We start from the raw sequence: 23,528 nt of genomic DNA on the forward strand, positions 1-23,528 counted from the left end.
AAAAGATGCGTCTTTAATCTAGTTTTAAACTGGGACAGCGAGTCAGAGCCTCGAACAATATCAGGAAGGCTATTCCAGAGTTTAGGAGCTAAATGTGAGAACGCCCTCCCTCCTTTAGTGGACTTAGATATCCTAGGAATGACCAGAAGCCTCGAATTTAGTGATCTTAAAGAACGCGATGGATTGTAGGGCGATAGAAGGTCCATTAAATACACAGGAGCTAAACCATTTAGGGCTTTATAGGTCAGTAATAGTACTTTGTAATTGATACGGAACTTGATAGGTAACCAGTGTAGAGATGATAAAATTGGTGTTATATGATCATATTTTCTTGACCTAGTAAGAACTCTAGCAGCTGCATTTTGCACTAACTGTAGCTTGTTTATTGAGGATGCAGGACAACCGGCTAATAAAGCATTACAGTAATCTAGTCTCGAGGTCATGAATGCATGAACTAACTTTTCTGCATCGGAAACAGATAGCATGTTACGTAATTTAGCAATGTTTCTAAGATGGAAAAAGGCCGTTCTTGTAACATATGAAATATGATTTTCGAAAGACAAGTTGTGGTCTAGTATAACTCCCAGGTCTTTTACCGTAGAGGATAAAGTAACAGGACATCCTTCTATATTAAAGTTGTATTGTAAGTGGTTTTGTGGATAGTTTTTTGGACCAACAAGTAATACCTCCGTTTTATCTGGATTTAGTAGCAGGAAATTATGCGTCATCCAGCATTTTATATCTTTAAGACACTCTGTCAATTTTGATGAGTTAGTGTTTTCATCTGGCCGTGATGAAATATATAATTGAGTGTCATCGGCATAACAGTGGAAATTAATTCCATGTTTTCTTATAATATTACCAAGTGGCAGCATATATATTGAGAATAGCAGAGGGCCTAACACCGATCCTTGCGGCACTCCATAGTCTACTGACGTTATCTTCGATTTTTCCCCATTTAAACAGACAAAATGGTAACGGTCTGATAAATACGATCTGAACCAGCTTAATGCCTGTCCCTGAACACCAGTGTAGTTTTGTAGTCGATCCAAGAGTATTTTATGATCGATAGTGTCAAACGCAGCACTAAGATCGAGTAGAACTAGTATTGAGATACAGCCTTGGTCAGAAGCTAAAAGTAAATCATTTGTAATTTTAACTAGCGCAGTTTCTGTGCTATGATGCGGTCTGAATCCTGACTGAAATTTTTCATATATCTCATTTTCTTGCATGAAAGAGCACAATTGAGCGGACACAGTCTTTTCTAGTATTTTAGACATAAATGGAAGATTTGAAATCGGTCTGTAATTTGCTAAGTTATTTGGATCTAATTGCGGTTTCTTAATGAGAGGTTTTATTACTGCCAGCTTGAATATTTTTGGAACATGACCTAAAGATAAAGACGAGTTAATAATATTAAGAAGAGGCTCTTCCACTACAGGTAACACTTCTTTCAGAAATTTAGTTGGTATTGGATCTAATAAACATGTTGTTGGTTTAGATGCAATGATAAGTTTATTTAGCTCTTCCTGTCCTATAGTTGTAAAGCGGTGTAGTTGTTCTTGAGGGGCGATAGTTGAGGCTGAATCATAAGACACCATAGAGGATTGTACATTTACAATTGTGTTTCGGATGCTTTCTATTTTCTCATTGAAGTAGTTCATAAAATCATTACAGCTATACTGTAACGGAATAATTTGCTCGGGTGATGTCTGTTTATTTGTTAGTCTAGCCACGGTGTTAAATAAAAACCTTGGATTATTTTGGTTATTTTCTATTAGTTTGCGGAGATGCTCAGCCCTGGCTGCTTTTAGAGCTTTTTTATAACGAGACATACTGTCTTTCCACGCGATTCTAAAGACCTCTAAATTAGTTTGTTTCCATTTACGCTCTAGGTTACGAGTTTCTCTCTTGATAGCATGCGTAGCACTGTTGTACCATGGTGCTTTAGTTTTCTCTCTAACCTTTTTTGATCTAATTGGTGCAACAATATCTAATGTACTAGAGAAAATGGTGCTCAAACTGCTAGTCATTTCCTCTAGTTCATCTGTTTGTTTGGGTTCACTGAGCAGCTGAGATAGATCAGGTAAGCTATTTGAGAATCTATCTATATCTATAAGTTGGTGCATTAATTCTTAAAGCAGTCACAGATCTGCATTTTACAACACAACTCTGAATGCTTCTGTGCAATAAAATGTGAATTCCCTCAATCTCAATTACTAATTAAAATACGTATAAATTAGAAAATGTCTTATGTAACTCCTTATAAAATGGTGCATTGTCTGCCAGGAACATGAAGGCAAATAAAAGTCAAACAAATGGCTTGTGTATTAGTTCGATGGAGCTTGATTTGACACACAGTTCTGTTGTTGTTTTTGTGTAAAATAGCCAATAAAAGCAGCAGTCCAAGATATTTTTAACTCACTCGGGCCTTGAATTGAGTGCTGGACCAGGACCACCCCGAAACCGTGTCCTGTGAGCTGTGTTTACTGAACCGCTGACTAAACAATCTCAGCCCTCACATTATTACACACACGAGGAGGCGCATCTTTTCATGCATCAGGACAGTGCATACTTTAATTTACACCCCGCGTTTTAAAAAGATGCAAATGCTTTGGGTGTTTGAAACAAATAGTGACAAATAGTTCATTCTTTGCCATCATTATTTATAGTAAAGAATGGTGTCGGATTGCAGAAGGCCAGAAGACGCGTCTTAAAATACACTGAGGACTTATTGGCCAGAGTAAAACCATGACAATCATGCTAGGTCATTGTCTATGCATATAGATGCTTGAAAACGTCAATTTCTTTCCATTTCCATTTCATCTATATTTAATCTGTATCTATATTGTTTAAACAAACATTTTCCCCGCAGCAATGCCATCTTTGGTTCCCCATCCCAAACAATTCATAAAAGAACAATTTTTCTCTTATGCTGCGTCCGATATCATATACTGTCTGAGCAGCCACTACATTTAGTGTGAAACTTTCCTCACAACTGTTAAAGTATGTTTGCTATATATAGCATGGATGAATGGAGGCTTTTTTCCGCCACAGAATAAAACCTAAAAAAGCTAATTGCGACTTTATATCACACAGTTCTGACTTTATTATTATTCGCAATTGCAACTTTATATCACAATTGCAAGTTTACATCTCGCAATTCTGACTTTTTTCTCAGAATGGCAGAATTGCGAGATATAAACATGCAATTGTGTGTTATAAAGTCAGAATTGCTTGTTATAAAGTCAGAATTGCGTGTTATAAAGTCAGAATTGCGTGTTACAAAGTCAGAATTGCATGTTATAAAGTCAGAATTGTGTGTTATAAAGTCAGAATTGCGTGTTATAAAGTCAGAATTGTGTGTTATAAAGTCAGAATTGCGTGTTATAAAGTCAGAATTGTGTGTTATAAAGCCAGAATTGCGTGATATAAACATGCAATTGCAAGATATAAAGTCACAATAGCTTGTTATAAAGTCAGAATTGCGAGATATAAACATACAATTGTGTTATACAGTCAGATTTGCCAGTTATGAACTTACAATTGTGTGTTGAAGTCACAATAGCTTGTTATAAAGTCAGAATTGCGTGTTATAAAGTCAGATTTGCGAGATATAAACATACAATTGTGTTATAAAGTCAGAATTGCGAGATATAAACTTACAATTGTGTGTTAAAGTCACAATAGCTTGTTATAAAGTCAGAATTGCGAGATATAAAGTCAGAATTGCGTGATACAAAGTCAGAATTGCGTGATATAAAGTAAAAATTGCGTGATATAAAGTCAGAATTGCGTGATATAAAGTCAGAATTGCGTGATATAAAGTCAGAATTGCGTGATATAAAGTAAAAATTGCGTGATATAAAGTCAGAATTGCGTGATATAAAGTCAGAATTGCGTGATATAAAGTAAAAATTGCGTGATATAAAGTCAGAATTGCATGATATAAAGTCAAAATTGCGTGATATAAAGTCAGAATTGCGTGATATAAAGTCAGAATTGCGAGATATAAAGTCAAAATTGCGAGATATAAAGTCAGAATTGCGTGATAGAAAGTCAGAATTGCGTGATATAAAGTCAGAATTGCGAGATATAAAGTCAAAATTGTGTGATATATAGTCAGAATTGCGAGATATAAAGTCAGAATTGCGAGATATAAAGTCAAAATTGCGAGATATAAAGTCAAAATTGCGAGATATAAAGTCAGAATTGCGTGATGTAAAGTCAGAATTGCGTGATATAAAGTCAGAATTGCGTGATATAAAGTCAGAATTGCGTGATATAAAGTAAAAATTGCGTGATATAAAGTAAAAATTGCGTGATATAAAGTCAGAATTGCGAGATATAAAGTCAAAATTGCGTGATATAAAGTCAGAATTGCGTGATATAAAGTCAGAATTGCGTGATATAAAGTCAAAATTGTGTGATATATAGTCAGAATTGCGAGATATAAAGTCAGAATTGCGAGATATAAAGTCAAAATTGTGTGATATATAGTCAGAATTGCGAGATATAAAGTCAGAATTGCGAGATATAAAGTCAAAATTGCGAGATATAAAGTCAAAATTGCGAGATATAAAGTCAGAATTGCGAGATATAAAGTCAAAATTGCGAGATATAAAGTCAGAATTGCGTGAGGTAAAGTCAGAATTGCGTGATATAAAGTCAAAATTGCGTGATATAAAGTCAAAATTGCGTGATATAAAGTCAAAATTGCGTGATTTAAAGTCAAAATTGCGAGATATAAAGTCAAAATTGCGTGATATAAAATCAGAATTGCGTGATATGAAGTCAGAATTGCGTGATATAAAGTCAGAATTGCGTGATATAAAGTCAAAATTCCGTGATATGAAGTCAGAATTGCGTGATATAAAGTCAGAATTGCGTGTTATAAAGTCAGAATTGCGAGATAAACATAATTGTGTTATAAAGTCCGAATTGCGAGTCTTTCTTGCAATTACAAGTTCATATCTCGCAATTCTGACTTTATAACACAATTGTGAGATAAAAAGTCACAATTCGGACGTACTACATCAGCCATGTTGTCACTGTCATATGATCTAAGGCTTTACTGTCGTTCACAAATCCTCTCCTGTGGCCTCATGGGATAGCCAAGTGTCCATCAGATGCGCACTTCAGAGTCTCGCTGGATGTAGTATTTTATCCTTCTTCTTCATGAATACACACTACTCTGCTGGCGTACTGTTTTTGGCGTACTACATAGTAGGAAAGTATTCGATTTTGGACACAACGTTAGTGTGAAGAGCACTTTAACAATCTTTTTCCCACTATAAAGAACCTCTAGTGGTTCTTCATGGAATCATCAATGCTAATGAAGAAGCTTTATTGTTATTAATAGTGTTGCAGACGCAGAACTCTGTTGTTGAGACCCAGTGGATTACACTGAGCAGCTGCGACCGGACGTTTTCAAAGGAGGGCAAATAATCGGAGGGGTTTTTCTCCTTTAGCCCCTCCTTACTCGAGCTTGGGTTTCACAACCTCTCTCTTCCAGCTCGACCCACAGCTCCTCTCAGACGCTGAAGCACCTTTAACTGGATCCTCATGGAGGTCATTTATTACAGAAGCCTTTGAATAAGAAACCCATATTTCTCTGCTTTTATATTCAGCTCTTTTTTTTATTCTATTGGCTGTTGCATTTATCAAGTATAAAACCTGGTGAACATTTAAAAAAGGATGCTGTGATATAATGGTGCATTTTAGGAGAAGCTGATCTACTTTAAGGAAATGAAGGCTCGAAAAGTGAACTTTAAGGTGAGTTTCATTTTGTTTAAGAATCTGAAAACTTCATAACTTTACATATCTTAAACTTCTTGTAATGTTATTCTTTTGGTTTTGTTCTTGTGCTGCATATAGAAAAAATATATATTTAGAACTAAAATGCTACTCTTGCTTTGCTTATTCTGAACTTGTTACTGTATGTGTATATATATATATATATAACAAAGATATTTGGATTAGTTTCATAATCCGAATATATGTAACAATATATATTGTTATTTATATATATTGAGAAATGTCTTCATGCATTCATCATTAAACATTGACTGTTGGGCTGCTATTTGTCTTCATGCTTGCTTAATTTAATTCCTTAAAAAATGATTTTAATTGAGTTGGGAAATATCCTTAAGTATAGCAAAAGGAATTTGATTATAATTTGGAACTAATCCAGATCTCATGGAGGAATCAAAAATGAAAAAATAAGCTTAAAATGTTCAGTTTATCCCGCAGGAATAAGAAACCCATATTTCTCTGCATATTCAGCCTGTTCTCACGTAAATGCGTCTCTTTAGCACGCATTGTGTATTATCGTGCAATTTATACGCGAAAATGAGTTTTTACGTGCATATGATACGCAGTTCATTTGCGTGTAATACACACGCACCCCACACCACTACTAAACCTACCCTAACCAACCCATGCGTATCCTATGCAAGTAAAAACTAATTTTCGCATATAAATTACACGAAAAACACACTGCGTGCTATACAGATGCGTTTAGTGTGATCGGGTTGGCATATTTGACCCCATAGATGTGATTTTCTGTGAACACCTGTGGGCTGTGTGTGAGATGTGTCTCTGTGGGCTGTGTGTGAGATGTGTCTCTGTGGGCTGTGTGTGAGATGTGTCTCTGTGGGCTGTGTGTGAGATGTGTCTCTGTGGGCTGTGTGTGAGATGTGTCTCTGTGGGCTGTGTGTAAGATGTGTCTCTGTGGGCTGTGTGTGAGATGTGTCTCTGTGGGCTGTGTGTAAGATGTGTCTCTGTGGGCTGTGTGTAAGATGTGTCTCTGTGGGCTGTGTGTGAGATGTGTCTCTGTGGGCTGTGTGTGAGATGTGTCTCTGTGGGCTGTGTGTAAGATGTGTCTCTGTGGGCTGTGTGTAAGATGTGTCTCTGTGGGCTGTGTGTGAGATGTGTCTCTGTGGGCTGTGTGTGAGATGTGTCTCTGTGGGCTGTGTGTGAGATGTGTCTCTGTGGGCTGTGTGTGAGATGTGTCTCTGTGGGCTGTGTGTGAGATGTGTCTCTGTGGGCTGTGTGTGAGATGTGTCTCTGTGGGCTGTGTGTGAGATGTGTCTCTGTGGGCTGTGTGTGAGATGTGTCTCTGTGGGCTGTGTGTAAGATGTGTCTCTGTGGGCTGTGTGTGAGATGTGTCTCTGTGGGCTGTGTGTGAGATGTGTCTCTGTGGGCTGTGTGTGAGATGTGTCTCTGTGGGCTGTGTGTGAGATGTGTCTCTGTGGGCTGTGTGTGAGATGTGTCTCTGTGGGCTGTGTGTAAGATGTGTCTCTGTGGGCTGTGTGTAAGATGTGTCTCTGTGGGCTGTGTGTAAGATGTGTCTCTGTGGGCTGTGTGTGAGATGTGTCTCTGTGGGCTGTGTGTGAGATGTGTCTCTGTGGGCTGTGTGTAAGATGTGTCTCTGTGGGCTGTGTGTAAGATGTGTCTCTGTGGGCTGTGTGTGAGATGTGTCTCTGTGGGCTGTGTGTGAGATGTGTCTCTGTGGGCTGTGTGTAAGATGTGTCTCTGTGGGCTGTGTGTGAGATGTGTCTCTGTGGGCTGTGTGTAAGATGTGTCTCTGTGGGCTGTGTGTAAGATGTGTCTCTGTGGGCTGTGTGTAAGATGTGTCTCTGTGGGCTGTGTGTGAGATGTGTCTCTGTGGGCTGTGTGTAAGATGTGTCTCTGTGGGCTGTGTGTAAGATGTGTCTCTGTGGGCTGTGTGTGAGATGTGTCTCTGTGGGCTGTGTGTAAGATGTGTCTCTGTGGGCTGTGTGTAAGATGTGTCTCTGTGGGCTGTGTGTGAGATGTGTCTCTGTGGGCTGTGTGTGAGATGTGTCTCTGTGGGCTGTGTGTGAGATGTGTCTCTGTGGGCTGTGTGTGAGATGTGTCTCTGTGGGCTGTGTGTAAGATGTGTCTCTGTGGGCTGTGTGTGAGATGTGTCTCTGTGGGCTGTGTGTGAGATGTGTCTCTGTGGGCTGTGTGTAAGATGTGTCTCTGTGGGCTGTGTGTGAGATGTGTCTCTGTGGGCTGTGTGTGAGATGTGTCTCTGTGGGCTGTGTGTGAGATGTGTCTCTGTGGGCTGTGTGTGAGATGTGTCTCTGTGGGCTGTGTGTGAGATGTGTCTCTGTGGGCTGTGTGTAAGATGTGTCTGTGTGGGCTGTGTGTGAGATGTGTCTCTGTGGGCTGTGTGTAAGATGTGTCTCTGTGGGCTGTGTGTGAGATGTGTCTCTGTGGGCTGTGTGTGAGATGTGTCTCTGTGGGCTGTGTGTGAGATGTGTCTCTGTGGGCTGTGTGTAAGATGTGTCTGTGTGTCTCAGTGATAGAGGAACGTGAAGGCTTCAGAAGCGCGTACTCTGGCGTTCAGCATGGGCTCTCCGTGCGTCGGGCTGATGCTGATGCTGATGCTGCTGGTCAGTTCTCCGGGCTCCAGTGGTGTGTGTCCTCGTCAGTGCGCGTGTTCGGGGTCCGCTGAAGTTCACTGCACCTTTCGTGCGCTCGCCACCGTGCCCGCGGGCATCTCCAAACAAGTACGGCGCATTAATTTCGGGTAAGTCACTTCTAATCATGTTCTTTAGTATAATGCATGGCAGGTTTATGTTATGTTAAAAATTATACAGTTTTTATAAGTTAACTATTTGATACATTATATAGAGTAAGTTGTCAAAATGGAACCAGCCTAATATAGTCTTTATAGTTTATTATAATATAGCTAAAATAGTTTAAACCCCACAGTTCGGACTTTATAACTCACAATTGCAAGTTGATATATCACAATTCTGAGAAAAACAGTCATAATTCTGAGATATAAACTCGCAATTGCAAAAGAAAAGTATTTTTTTTCTCTTTGAAAAAAGAATTGCGAGATAAAAAGTTGTAATTACCTTTTTTTATTTTTTTTTTATTGCTTGGCAGAAACAAGCTTACAAAGTTTGGGGGTAGAATATTTTTAAAAATTACATATTTTGAAATCAACAAAAGTTTGAAATCAACATAAAATCTTTGCTAGAGAGACAACAATCATTTACATCATGTGACTTTTGACTCAAAACTGAATTACTAAAATATAGACCTTGAAACAACTTCTCCATGTGACAACTAGCCCAGGCCATCCACGATATATATGTGTGCATAAAAAGAGCATTTTTTGGTTATAATATAACTTCAGTGTAAAGAAATAACTCATGTTTGGAAGCTTGTTTCTGCCACAGAATTAAATAAAATAAAGGTTTTTATTCTGGTGGTGTATGAGTTATAACAATGGTGAGTTATAACTTGTAATTGTGAGGAAAAAAGTCAGAATTGTGAGAAGAAAAGTTGCAATTCCCTTTCAGTCTGTGGCAGAAACAAGCTCCAATGCTGATGATTAAATACAACTTAATTTTGAAAATATGATTGATAACAATGCTTTTACTATTTAACAGGTTTAACGCTATAAATCACATCACAGACGTCTCTTTTGGTGGCCTTCGGAAACTGGAGCTACTGATGATGCACGGCAACAATGTGCAGAAAATATCAGATGGTGCTTTTCAGGATCTTGTTTCGTTGCAGGTAAAACAAGCCATTTGATGAAGCACACTAGCACTCAATTTAGTTCTAATTAATTAGTTCTGGCTAGTAAATTTACTCTAGTTTGACTGGTGAATGTAAAAGTGTGCTCATAGGACATACTGGCTTGTTATTTTGTCATAATAACTCAGAGTTCACTGCCAAAGAGTGAATGTGTATTTCCTGCAGGTCTTAAAAATGAGCTACAACAAACTGAGAGTCATTACCGGGCACACCTTCTCTGGTTTGACGGGCCTTATTAGGCTTCATCTGGACCACAACCGCATAGAGTTCATCCACCCGGATGCGTTCAGCGGGATGACGTCGCTTCGTTTGCTCCACCTAGAGGCCAACCTTCTGCAAAAGCTCCATCATGCTACTTTCAGCACCTTCTCACTGCTACAGCGTTTCCCCGTGTCCAGCCTGAAGCATCTGTATCTCTCGGACAACCTCCTGCGCTCACTACCCCGAAACATGCTGGAGAACATGCCTCAGCTGGAGAACCTCTTCTTATGTGGAAACCCGTGGAGCTGCGACTGCCGGATGAGCTGGTTACAGGATTGGAGCGCACGAAATTCAGGTAAATCATCTGTATCCGAGTGCTTCAGATGTTCACTCTGTTATCAAATACATTTGAATTTCCTGAAGAGAATCTCAGTATTTGTGCAGCAGCAGAAGAATAATGTTAATGTTAGAGTTTAAGGTCAGTTCTTTATTTACAGGTGAAACTCGAAAAATGAGAATATGGTGCAAAAGTTCATTTATTTCAGTAATTCAACTTAAAAGGTGAAACTGATATATTATATAGACTCATTACATGCAAAGTGAGATATTTCAAGCCTTTATTTGTTATAATTTTGATCATTATGGCTAACAGCTTATGAAAACCTTTTCACAATATTCTAATTTTGAATTTGGGGTTTTCATAAGCTGTAAGCCATAATCATCAAAATTAAAACAAATAAAGGCTTGAAATATCTCACTTTGCATGTAATGAGTCTATATAATATATCAGTTTTACCTTTTAAGTTGAATTACTGAAATAAATGAACTTTTGCACAATATTCGAATATTTAGAGTTTCACCTGTATGTGTAAAGAAATAACTCAGTATGATTAGAATTTATCATTTTTAAAATTCCAACGACCTCATCACTGTCTGTTGCATTTTAAATGCTTAACACTCTATGAATGTAAGCAGGGCATAAAAAAATGTACCTGCCATAAATATTTTTTTTACCAGCCATGAAACACAAAAGAAAATGGGCAGTAATGACACCAAAATTTTACTGTAGATACCAGAGAACATTCAAGTCAAGTCATCCTCATTTATATAGCGCTTTTAACAATGTAGATTGTCTCAAAGCAGCTTTACAGAGATAAACTTAATATACTTTAAGATAACAGACTGGTTTGGTTTTATATCGGTTCTTGAATAATGTTATTTTCCAGCTAAAGTTAGTTTTGATTGATTCATTTCCGTTGAAATGATCATTTGTTATTAAATTAGGGGCCGCTAAGACGACGCCGTTCTCTCTACACAGACTTTAAACTCAACCTGTGATAAACGCTGATGGCGTTCACATGCGCTTTAAGAATTGATTCTATAGTTATGTGCGTTTGAATATATGTGCGCAGGTTTGTAATTCCCTACAAACCATGCCTAAACAAACTACTTGTCTTGCCTATAAATTTTGATAGAGAATTTTATTTTATTTTATCACTTCGGGGTTGGTACGCGAACCGAAATTTCACAGTTCTCTATTCCAATTTTAAAACTACTAGCCTAACTAATATACATTTAAAACATTATTAAAGACAAGTAAACCGTAATAAAATAAGAAAAAAATAATCATATAACCAGCAAAAGAACAAATAAATACAATACAACAAAGATACAAGTGCTTTTCAGCTTTTTCAGGTAGATTTGACTGCAGTTTCCAGGTACAGGAATTTAATAAAGCAAGCAAATGTAAAATAACACTGCATAGTCTTCACTGTAATCACTCACACGAGCAGTTTTTGAGTTTTTCTTTGTCCTTTGTTGTTTAACATTAAAAACACAGATAGCAGCAGGAATATTAGGCTGCTGTCACTTTAAGAGCGAATGCACCAATCCAATACACTGATACATGCGTTTACTTTCTCAACTGTTTACGTTCACTTAAGACGTAACTGACTATGTTTACTTGGATACTCGCTATTTTTTTACATAATTTTCTGTGAATTTGTCCGTTCAAGTGCAATGAGATGTGAAAGACATCTCAGTTTAGTCTGAGACGCGGATTTCAGAGCTTACGATGTTTGCGCACATAAAACTTTACGCACAGTGCGCGGGTAACGCAATGAGCTCCCTTTCGTGTCTTCTTGAACTTGAATATTTAAATTATCAAGGCTTAAACTTTCGTGATGATGCAGCGCTGGCTCATCAACTATCCCAAGCATCATTCACGTTTGTATGCATTCATGCATTGTTATAATTCATAATAATGTTACCGGCCAACTGGCGAGTGACACCGTTTCATATACTCACCAATTTTTATTGCATTTGGCACTTACCGAGTGTTAATTTTAGGCCCTGAGTGCAAGTCAAAGGAGGATTTTAAACTAAAAAATCTGAGCTGAATTAATTGCAGAAGTTTAGTACTGAGGGTTAGAATACATTTTATTGCATTATTCACAATTTAAATAGTTACAAAGCAGCAAGTGAGAAAGCATAAAAAGCTTTATAAGCATAAAACATGTATCTGCTGTTTAGGTCTATGACTTGTTGGAACACTGAGTGAAGTACAAACTCCATCTTCTAAAGTCTGGATTTGTTTCTTTTTCCAAGGGGTGATGAAATGCAAGAAGGACAGAACATTTGTCAGCGGTCAGCTCTGTCCACTGTGCTCGTTTCCTAAACACCTTAAAGGACACGACATCTCGGATCTTAAAGAGTTCATCTGCTCTGGACCAGCTATCAGCTCTCCAGGAAAAAACATCTCACTTGAGGACAACACCAGTGAACTTCTGCCCATCGACAGGATCAAACCACCTTTCGGAAATGTCTCCTTTGGTTTATCCGACGAGCATGGGACTAAAGTGGACTTGGTCTGCCAAATACTTGAACCAAGAGAGGCCACTAAAATCAGCTGGAATTACACTAAATCTCTGCAGATCGCTGCTAACGTGACTTTATTCTTTGACGTGGAGTGTCCTGTGGACAGAGACAGCTATGAAAGCTTTTGGAGGCTTCTTGCTTACTACAGTGAAGTTCCCATGCATCTGCGAAGAGAGATCATGCTGAGCAGAGAGCCGGAGCTGAGCTACAGATACAGACAGGACATTGAAAAGGACTCCTACTTTTACACTGGTGTCCGAGCTAATGTTTTAACCCATCCACCTTGGCTCATGCAGTCTTTCATGAACATCAAGTTAAACAGACCTTATTCCTCCTCCAAAAGTGTGAGACTCATTCTTAATACTCATTTGACAACCACCACAGACAAGGAGCTCGTCAGATCTTGGGTCATGATTGAAGATGATAATAAAACCCAGACGAGCTTCAGTTCTGTTGTCGGTGGTATGATTGAAATGGACTGCCGTGTGCAAAGCTCTGGAAATGCAGCCGTTCAATGGATGATGCCCGATGGGTCGAAGATTAAAGCTGCGTTTAGCTCGACCGACAACAGAGTGAGCGTCTCTAGAAGCGGCAAGCTTCACGTTAAATCCATCGAGCACAGAGACTCTGGCGTTTATTACTGCATTGCTGAGATTGCAGGAGATATCGATGTTCTGCCGTTCCGCTTATCAGTTATGGAGTCTTCGAGCCCGCTTCCAGGTCAAGAGGTTGGAAATGCTTTAAGTAAGTTTGTTGGCGAGTCTGCTTCTTTGCCCTGTCTTACTACGGCAACACCAGATGCGGTGGTGAATTGGATATTTCCAGATGGCAGTGTACTGAATGCCAATGCAAATACATCCAAGGCTTTACTATTTTCCAATGGGACTTTGTTCCTTCCTCATAGTCAGCTTAACAACAATGGATATTACAAATGTGTCGCCATGAACCAGCATGGTGTGGATGTACTGGCTACTAAACTAACTGTCATGAGACGGAGAGTAATTCAGCCACTGCGACAGTATCCCGTTAGACCTCAGTCAGCTGCGGGAGTGTCCACTAAGGTAAAGGCCTTTTTGGAAGATGTGGAAGATGCTTCTGGAGATGGTTCTGAAACTCAAGAGAGAAAAGAACCAAACAGAAGCTTTATTAATCGTAGGAGGGGTCCGAATGCAAGAATACAAGGCAACTTTCGCCGTAGACGGCCCTTTAGAAAGGGCATGCATGGAGAACCAAAAAGAACTGCCGTCACAAATCAAAGAACTGTTAATGGTAAGAACAATATAGACCCCCTGAAATGGGCCAAACTTTTGTCCAAAATCCGTGAGAAAACCTATCCAAAAAACTCATCAAATCACATTGTCCAACATGGCACTCCTGAGAAAAGTCTACAGATGGGGAATGAAGATCATCCAGGATCGATTGACAACACCGAGAGTTCTTCTGGTGACTCCGGTCTACAGGAGGAATCAAACACTTTCAGCACTCCATACCAAACGGATGTTTACCACACGCATGCAATTACACCTCATATTGAGGGACGAAATTATAACATCTACAAAACGGCACCTCCGGAATTACACACTAGCTCAGACAAAGTGTCTTACATCTCAAATCCCACATCTGGACCTCATTATGTTATGACAGAGGTGAACGTTGCTGAAGGAGGGTATGTGAGTACCATAAGTGCAGAGAATAACTCCGGGTCTGTCATCAGCCCGAAGTCTGAGACAGAAAATGAACTTAATTTATCCGGAAAGACAGGTGTGCAGTCTCAGATTGGGGGGTTTGATTCTGGACAGCTTGACAGCACTTCATTTTCTACCACATCAACCGGCAGCATTAGGCCGACAAGTTCAACACAATCGAGAACAAAAGATCACTGGAGCTCCAGGCGAAGATTTGGAGGGAGAAGACGAATAAAATTCAGAAGGCCATTGTCAAACCTTGCTAGAAGAAGACCTTGGGTAACATCTACAGCTGCAGGAGTTCATGTACCAACTGTAACTTTGAAAACAGATCCCAGAAAGCCAGCTGAAGACACATTGATCCATCCAGCTACTACAACGACTGCTCACATTTACTCCACATCTCCAACTGAAAGCACATTAATCCATCCAACTATCCTAGTAACTGCTAGTATGTCTGAATATCCGAGTACTACCCACATATACCTTACAACCCTATCTGAAGGCACGTCAGTCCATCCATTTACTTCTCACTTTTATCCTACAGTGCAGAGAGAGTTAACAAATGCCATTGAGGAAATTGCAATCTCCCTCCCGGTTGAGAAAACTGGTCCAGAAATCCACAAAGTAAAGGCAAGTAATTTCCTCCAAATTCAGGAGATGAATAGCTCTACATCTCACCCCATGAGAACAACATCAGCGACAGTGTCTGGGGTTTCAGGGCTAGGAAATAAAGACATTACTTCTGTAGAGGAGGAAGAGGTTGAAGGCATTGCATCCGCTGAGGAGATGGATGAGTACATGGTTCCCATGAGTGTAGCTCCAACATCTCGCTATGGCACTGAAACTGCCCCAATGACAACTGCTTGGCAGGAGTTCACAAGCACGCTTTCAACAGCGTTACCAAAAGCCAACAAAGAGATTGATCCAACAGAGATCAGCTTTACATTGGACGCAGACGGGCTGGAATTTTTGAACATACCTGAATCACACTTTAGAGATGATCTAAGAGAGAACGATACATTGGAAGCAACTAGTACAAAAGAAAATGTTACTTCCATAGAAGAATCTATTGTCACCTCCATGCCACAACCCCAAGACTACTCGCTTTCACAACCAAATCCAAACTTTAAAGAAGAAGAATCAGTTAACAACAAGGTATCTTTTTCCTCAACAGCAGAGACTCCTACAGAATCTGTTGGGACACAAATAGAGTCTTTAGCCACAAGTTCACAAATGCCAACTCATATTACTCGCAGTAAAACCAATGTCATAAACTTCTTACAACCAAACTTGATTTCTAATGAAGACCAAAGGGAAAGGTTAGTCAATAAACTCGATGAACCTACAACATCACTGAATACTTTGCCCACAATTACGTTTCCATCAACTACAGTCATGATTCCCATTACAACCCAACTTATTAGAATAATATCACCGTCTACTACACTGTCGACAACACCCGTATTATATTCTACTACTACTACTACTACTACTACACCTGTTCTAAAGTTAACACCCAGTTATCTCTTACCGGACAACAGAATCCCATTTTACTCAAGAAATCCTGGAACGAACTACATAGATTCCAGGCACAGGGAAAGAATTCCCAGCACAAATCACAGGTATCCGTACTATCATAATAGAAACCCATCTGTCAATATGAGACCCAGTATTCTCAGAACACTGTCCACAACCACCTCATCTGTGGATTTAAACTCTGTCAACAACATCAAATCAACTACAGCCCCTAAAATATTGACAGCAACTGCTAGATCAGCCGACTCAAGTCCCACAACTACATCAAGCACCACACAGCCAAACAACCAAATTCAGATTCCTCAATCAATAAACAGACAGTCGAGTGCAGTTCTTTCATCTCAAGGATCACAAACTCTTCCCGTCCTGCAAATGAGACCCAGAATCACTGCTGGCAAACTGCACACAGTCACTGTGAATGCTGGGACAGATGTGCAGTTACCATGTGATTCTGTGGGGGAGCCGAAGCCCCTCCTGACCTGGACCAAAGTCTCCACAGGTAACTCACATATGACATGATGACATGACAAGTACTTACAGTTTCAACATATTCAGAAAATACAGTATAATTTTAATGCATAAAGCAAAAATGATCTTGATACTTTAAGTTTAAAGTTTTAGAACAGTTTCCCAAAAGTGAAATTTGTTTGTTTTTCTTAAAGGTTTCCACACTTTTGTTTTCTTATTTTTTCAATCTCTCTCTTTCTTTATATATATTAGAGACTATGTAGAGAGTATGAAAATAAAAGGATTTTTGTGTTATCTGTGCATATACAGTATACACACACACACACACACACTCACATATTTGCACATAAAAACAAAAAATATACTTATACACACACATATATATATATATACAGTATATGTGTGTGTATATACACTCACCGGCCACTTTATTAGGTACCCCATGCTAGTAACGGGTTGGCCCCCCTTTTGCCTTCAGAACTGCCTCAATTCTTCGTGGCATAGATTCAACAAGGTGCTGGAAGCATTCCTCAGGGAGTTTGGTCCATATTGACATGATGGCATCACACAGTTGCCGCAGATTTGTCGGCTGCACATCCATGATGCGAATCTCCCGTTCCACCACATCCCAAAGATGCTCTATTGGGTTGAGATCTGGTGACTGTGGAGGCCATTTTAGTACAGTGAACTCATTGTCATGTTCAAGAAACCAATTTGAAATGATTAGAGCTTTGTGACATGGTGGAAGTAGCCATCAGAGGATGGGTACATGGTGGCCATTAAGGGATGGACATGGTCAGAAACAATGCTCAGGTAGGCCGTGGCATTTAAACGATGCCCAATTGGCACTAAGGGGCCTAAAGTGTGCCAGGAAAACATCCCCCACACCATTACACCACCACCACCAGCCTGCACAGTGGTAACAAGGCATGATGGTTCCATGTTCTCATTCTGTTTACGCCAAATTCTGACTCTAACATCTGAATGTCTCAACAGAAATCGAGACTCATCAGACCAGGCAACATTTTTCCAGTCTTCAACTGTTCAATTTTGGTGAGCTCTTGCAAATTGTAGCCTCTTTTTCCTATTTGTAGTGGAGATGAGTGGTACCCGGTGGAGTCTTCTGCTGTTGTAGCCCATCCGCCTCAAGGTTGTGCGTGTTGTGGCTTCACAAATGCTTTGCTGCATACCTCGGTTGTAACGAGTGGTTATTTCAGTCACTGTTGCCCTTCTATCAGCTCGAACCAGTCTGGCCATTCTCCTCTGACCTCTGGCATCAACAAGGCATTTCCGCCCACAGAACTGCCGCTCACTGGATGTTTTTTCTTTTTCGGACCATTCTCTGTAAACCCTAGAGATGGTTGTGCGTGAAAATCCCAGTAGATTAGCAGTTTCTGAAATACTCAGACCAGCCCTTCTGGCACCAACAATCATGCCACGTTCAAAGTCACTCAAATCACCTTTTTTTTCCCCATACTGATGCTCGGTTTGAACTGCAGGAGATTGTCTTGACCATGTCTACATGCCTAAATGCACTGAGTTGCCGCCATGTGATTGGCTGCTTAGAAATTAAGTGTTAACGAGCAGTTGGACAGGTGTACCTAATAAAGTGGCCGGTGAGTGTATATATATATGTGTGTGTGTGTGTATTTATATAATATATACGGTATAATATTGCATTATATATATATATATATATATATATATATATATATATATATATATATATACATTGTGTATGTTTGCTATTTTCATTTTGACACCTGTCTTGGACTTTGTTTTGCCTTCTGTGTTTGTGCACCATGTGTTTTATTGTTAATTGGTTTCACCTGTTACCTGTCTAAATCACAGACGTCATCACTCACTGTGTGCAGCTGTTGTCGCTTAGTCTCCTCAATTGTCTGTGTATATAGTCTCCCTAGTTTCAGTTCTCCCTTGTCGGGTCTTGTCTTCACTGCTTGCTTAGTCTGGTACGTGTCTTGTTCGTAACAAAATTGAGTTTAAGCCTGATGCGTTTTCTTCTTCCTGAACATGCCTCACGCAGCCAAAGCGTGACAGCTATATTATACAGTATATATTATATAAATACACACCCATAATATATATATATATATATATAATGTATATATGTATGTGTGTGTGTGTGTGTTTGCATATATATAAAAATTATATTATTTCATTTTAAAGATACTGTATGTTCTTAATTTAAAAATATATATTAATTAGAATTTGTTATAGAGACTAGGCAGATAAACTAAAAGTAGTGTTTTGTGCAACCTTACTGCCTGTAAATTCATAGTAAATTCATAGTTTTATTAATTTGACACTTGTTGTCAAATTTTGACACTTCAATCTCCCTTTCTCTCTTTTCTATATTTGTAGCAGCTCTTAACTGATTTAAATTAATTAATCCTTCCTCACATTTTATTTTCCACAGGAGCTGTCATGTCAACCAACACCAGAATCCAGCGGTTTGAAGTCCAGTCCAACGGCACATTTGTCATCCACAACGTTCAGCTTCAGGACCGCGGGCAGTACCTGTGCAGCGCTCGCAATCTACACGGCATTGATAAGATGATGGTGACCCTGGTGGTGTCGGCCCACGGACCCAAGATGACCCTTCCACGTCATCAAGATGTGACGGTGTTCCTAGGAAACAGTGCACTCTTGGAATGCCAAGCACAAGGTCTCCCGATCCCAAACATTAGCTGGGTGCTTCCAAACCGTTCGGTGGTGCGCGCCGTTAGTAACACCGAACAGAAGATCATGCTCTTCGCCAATGGATCGCTTCAAGTCAAGCACACCAATTACCTGGACAAGGGCGTCTACAAATGCATAGCGAGCAACGCTGCCGGAGCCGACATGCTTTCCGTGAGGCTCCAAATTGCAGCGTTGCCTCCCAAGATCCAAGAGCAGCGTTGGGAAAACCACACCGTTTCTGACGGCCAGTCAGCGTTCATTCACTGCACCGCTAAAGGCTCGCCAAGTCCAGCAATCCGATGGGTCACGGTTACCGGCACGCAGCTTCGCCCCTCGCAGTTCATCAACAGCAACTTGTTTGTTTTCCCCAACGGGACGCTGTTTATTCGCAATCCTACGGAGAAGGATTCTGGGAATTATGAATGTGTTGCTGTGAATTCTGTGGGCGTGGTTAAAAGGATTGTAAATCTGCAGGTGAAGAGGAACTCGACTTCTGCCAGGATCATGTCCGCTTCCGCACACAACACTGATGTCCGATACGGATCTCGACTGAGTCTCGACTGTTCGGCCACTGGAAGCCCCAATCCTAGGATCATCTGGAGGACACCTTCGAAAAAACTGGTTGATGCATATTACAGGTACAGGAATTTGCATATTACCATGTTTTCATTTGGGATTTGTGCTTACAGGGGTCAATTTAATGAGGAATCAAGCATGTCAGCAATGCCTATTGAGTGTTTAGATACTTAAATTAGACCGTTTAGGATACTTGCATTTCAAGATCCATGATCAGTTTGGCCTAATCTGAAGCGTATGAGTGGCACAATTCAGTCTGACAATCTGTCATAATCTAATGCAAAAAGGCTGAATGATGAGAATTGAATGATAGTTAAGTTAAATATATAATAACACCCTCAGTTTGAGCACAACAACATGTTGTGACTCATTTCACTTGTAAAGAGGGCATTTATAAGTCTTTGAAATGATCATGGATCAGTGCATTAGTCTAATATGAACAGTTTAAGAGGTACATTTCAGTGCCGATTGTCTTGTGAATCTGTTACAATCTAATGCAGACTTTGCAAAGAGGCTGAATGATGCAAATTGAATGATGGAAAAGTTAAATAATAAACATAAATAGGCTAATAAAACATTTCACATAAACCCATTTTATAAATCCTAAATCCTAAAGTTAACTGAAACAACAAAAAAGTATTTAAAAATAATTTAAATCTATTAAACATAGATACTACGCCACACATAATGATTCGTACGGTCTCTGGCCTCTTTGAAATTCCTTTAATTATCTCCATATACGCTGTTGGATACAGAGCATGATTAACAAAATAGCAAAACAGCATGAAGTATAATTAATTACAGACGACAGGCAAATAAGAAGAATATAAATGGATACAGAATGAAATTAAAAACAACTTTGCAGTGTGGCAAAAATGAAACATTAGTTCTGAATTAACAACATTTGTTTGACAGTCGATCATTGAAAACATTGGCACCAATGGTCTCCATGATCTGCTCAGGCTTATATAGAGACCATGCAGCCTTGATATCATTAGGATTCTTGTGGAAATTTTTGGTCCTACCACACATTTTTTATTACGTTTGGATAAAAAATGTAAAAGACCCCTACTAAAACATAGACCGTTTTGCAAATGTGCCACTGTAGAGATGGAAATAGGCATTGTTTATGTGTAAATGTGAGTGGTTGTTTGCTAAAAATTCGGGTTCTGACACTAGAAATCAAGGATTTCAGAAAGAGTAAATATGCTCTTTTTTTTCCCCCACTGAAATTAAGTTTAGAATTTTTTTTATCTTGGTTCTAAAAAAAAACAATGAAAATGTTATTTTTCACTGGAATGAAGTTTTAGAGTTCTTAGAGTATCATGACCAATCAAATCTACCTTGTGTTTTTGATATATATTTTACTCTGTTACCCTTGAAATGATTTTTAATCCAAATTTTGTTTTAGAATTTTTAGGAAAAATAAATCTTATATATCTTTAGTTCTATTTTAATTTTTAATAACTCGAGTACATTTTTGCTACGACAGTAATGCAAATTTTTCCACTGAAAGGAAGTAGAGTATGATTTTCTAAAAAATATTTTTTTTGATTGTACATTGAACTCTTTAATCTCTAAAGATCATCAATGAAAATGTGATTCCTCCAATTATATGAGCCCTTTAATAAATAATACATACTAGTATCAGCATGTAACCTCTCTCTTTTGACTCGTTTCAGCTTTGATCGCAGAATGAAAGTGTTCGCCAACGGCACCCTCACCATCACGTCAGTGACCGAGAACGATGAGGGCGACTATCTCTGTGTGGCCAGAAACAAAATGGGCGACGACTACGTTCTCCTTAAAGTCAACGTGATGATGAAAGCCGCTAAAATCGACCACAAGTCCCTGAGCGACCGCAAGGTGTCGTACGGAGGAGAGCTGAAAGTGGACTGCATCGCTTCAGGTTTTCCCAATCCAGAAATCACGTGGAGTCTTCCCGACGGTACCACGGTGAACACCATCCCACAGTCCCACGACAACTCGATCCGCACCAAGAGATACGTGATGTTCGACAATGGCACGTTGTATTTAAACGAAGTGGGAATGAAAGAGGAAGGCGACTACACGTGCTACGCCGAGAATCGGATTGGGAAAGATGAAATGAAGGTTCATATCAAGGTCCTGGCGGATGCTCCGATCATTCGAAACAACGCTTACAGTGTAATCAAAGTTCCTTACGGAGAGACAGGAGTCCTGAACTGTAGCGCCAAAGGAGAACCAATTCCCAGAATCACATGGACGTCTCCGGATCAACGCGTCATAGCGCCAGCATCCGAAAACTACCAGGTCTCCAACGATGGCACTTTACGCATTCAGAAAATCCAAAGGTTTCACACCGGAAATTATACTTGCTCAGCCAGGAATGTTGTGGGAATGGACAAGAAAGTCGTTTATGTTGAAGTCCTTGTGTCGCCACCGGTCATCAACGGATTCGAGAGTCCCGGGATCATCCGTAAAACTGTCGTGAAGGATCAGCATGTGCTTTTAGACTGCAAAGCAAACGGGAACCCAGTTCCAAAGATCATGTGGGTGTTTCCCAACAACGTCGTGCTTCCCGCGCCGTACTACGGCTCACGGATCATGGTCCACCTCAACGGATCACTGGACATCCATGCGGCGCGGATAAGCGATTCCTCGACGTTGCTTTGCATCGCACGCAATGAAGCCGGAGAAACCAAACTCCAGGTTCAACTTGAGGTGACCGAGGATGTTGAAAAGCCACGGTTGAGAAGTCTTCCCACAGAGTCCGTCTCGCTTACCGATGGGAAACCATTGAGTCTAAACTGTTCAATAGAAGGAAAACCGACTCCGGAGGTCACATGGATCCTCCCTAACGGGACTTCTCTTCTCAAGGGAACCAGCATTTTCCGTTTCAATCACCGGTTTGATGGAACGCTGGTCATTCGAGAGCCGACGGTTTCTGAGGTTGGCCGATATCGGTGCGTTGGGCGAAACAGCGCTGGATATGTCGAGCGGACTGTGACGTTACAGTCCGACAGAAAACCAGACATCATAAACCAATACAGCTCACTCGTTAGCATCATAAACGGCGAGAATCTGCAGCTTAACTGTATGTCCGCCGGTTATCCGTCGCCTAAACTCACGTGGACTTTACCGAACGGAGTCGTCCTAACAAGGCCGCAAGCGACGGGTCGTTACGCTGTTTTGAACAACGGCACTTTATCCGTACAAAGGACATCTGTGTATGACAGGGGAATGTACGTCTGCCAGACAATCAATGAATTTGGATCTTCCAGTCTGTCGGTTTCGGTGATCGTAATCGCGTATCCTCCGCGAATAACCAGAGGACCCACGCCGGTAACCTACGCCCGCCCCGGTGTAGCGGTTCAGCTAAACTGCATGCCTCTCGCCACACCGAAAGCCGAGGTGGTTTGGGAAATGCCTGACGGTCTTCAACTGAAGGTCGGCGTCCAGCCGCGTCTTTACGGAAACAAGTATCTCCATCCACAGGGTTCACTGGTCATACAAAACCCTTCCGGTAAAGACAACGGCGTCTATAAGTGCACCGCCAAGAACGTTGTGGGAAGCGACAGCCGGTCAACGTACGTCTACGTGTTTTGATCAAGGGACTGTTTCTCTCTTGAATTCAACAAGGAAGTGACTTAAACTGCAGTTCATCAACTGACCACTAGAGAGTCAATCCCATAGACTCCCATGTTAAATTGCCCAACTTTACAGCAGAAACAATCTGTTTACAGCCTGGTGCAAAAAGTGGTTTTGGTCTATATAGCTAAAGTTGCCCTTCATGACGACTGTGAGGGGGGTGAATATTTTTATAACTCATCCGTTTAAATTATATCAAGCCTTAAAGTTCTGTATAATTAAGGGCGTGGCCACTTGAGTGACAGGCGGATTGCCGCTGATGTCACTACT

General features: G+C 40.2%; 1 protein-coding gene across 1 annotated transcript; it reads left to right on the forward strand.

Moving 5' to 3' along the window:
- The first annotated feature begins 8,349 nt into the window (after positions 1–8,349).
- mxra5b (matrix-remodelling associated 5b) lies at positions 8,350–23,281 on the forward strand. Its single transcript, XM_056271381.1, has 6 exons — positions 8,350–8,557; positions 9,432–9,561; positions 9,748–10,138; positions 12,391–16,383; positions 18,790–19,690; positions 21,311–23,281. Exons 1-6 carry the CDS (start codon positions 8,376–8,378, stop codon positions 23,214–23,216), a joined length of 7,503 nt encoding a protein of 2,500 aa, XP_056127356.1. The 5' UTR covers positions 8,350–8,375; the 3' UTR covers positions 23,217–23,281.
- The last annotated feature ends 247 nt before the right edge of the window (positions 23,282–23,528 follow it).

The sequence above is a fragment of the Rhinichthys klamathensis genome, unplaced genomic scaffold (assembly GCF_029890125.1).
Source record: "Rhinichthys klamathensis goyatoka isolate OS25496 unplaced genomic scaffold, OSU_Roscu_1.1 h1tg000318l_1, whole genome shotgun sequence".
In the NCBI taxonomy this organism is placed as follows: domain Eukaryota; kingdom Metazoa; phylum Chordata; class Actinopteri; order Cypriniformes; family Leuciscidae; genus Rhinichthys; species Rhinichthys klamathensis.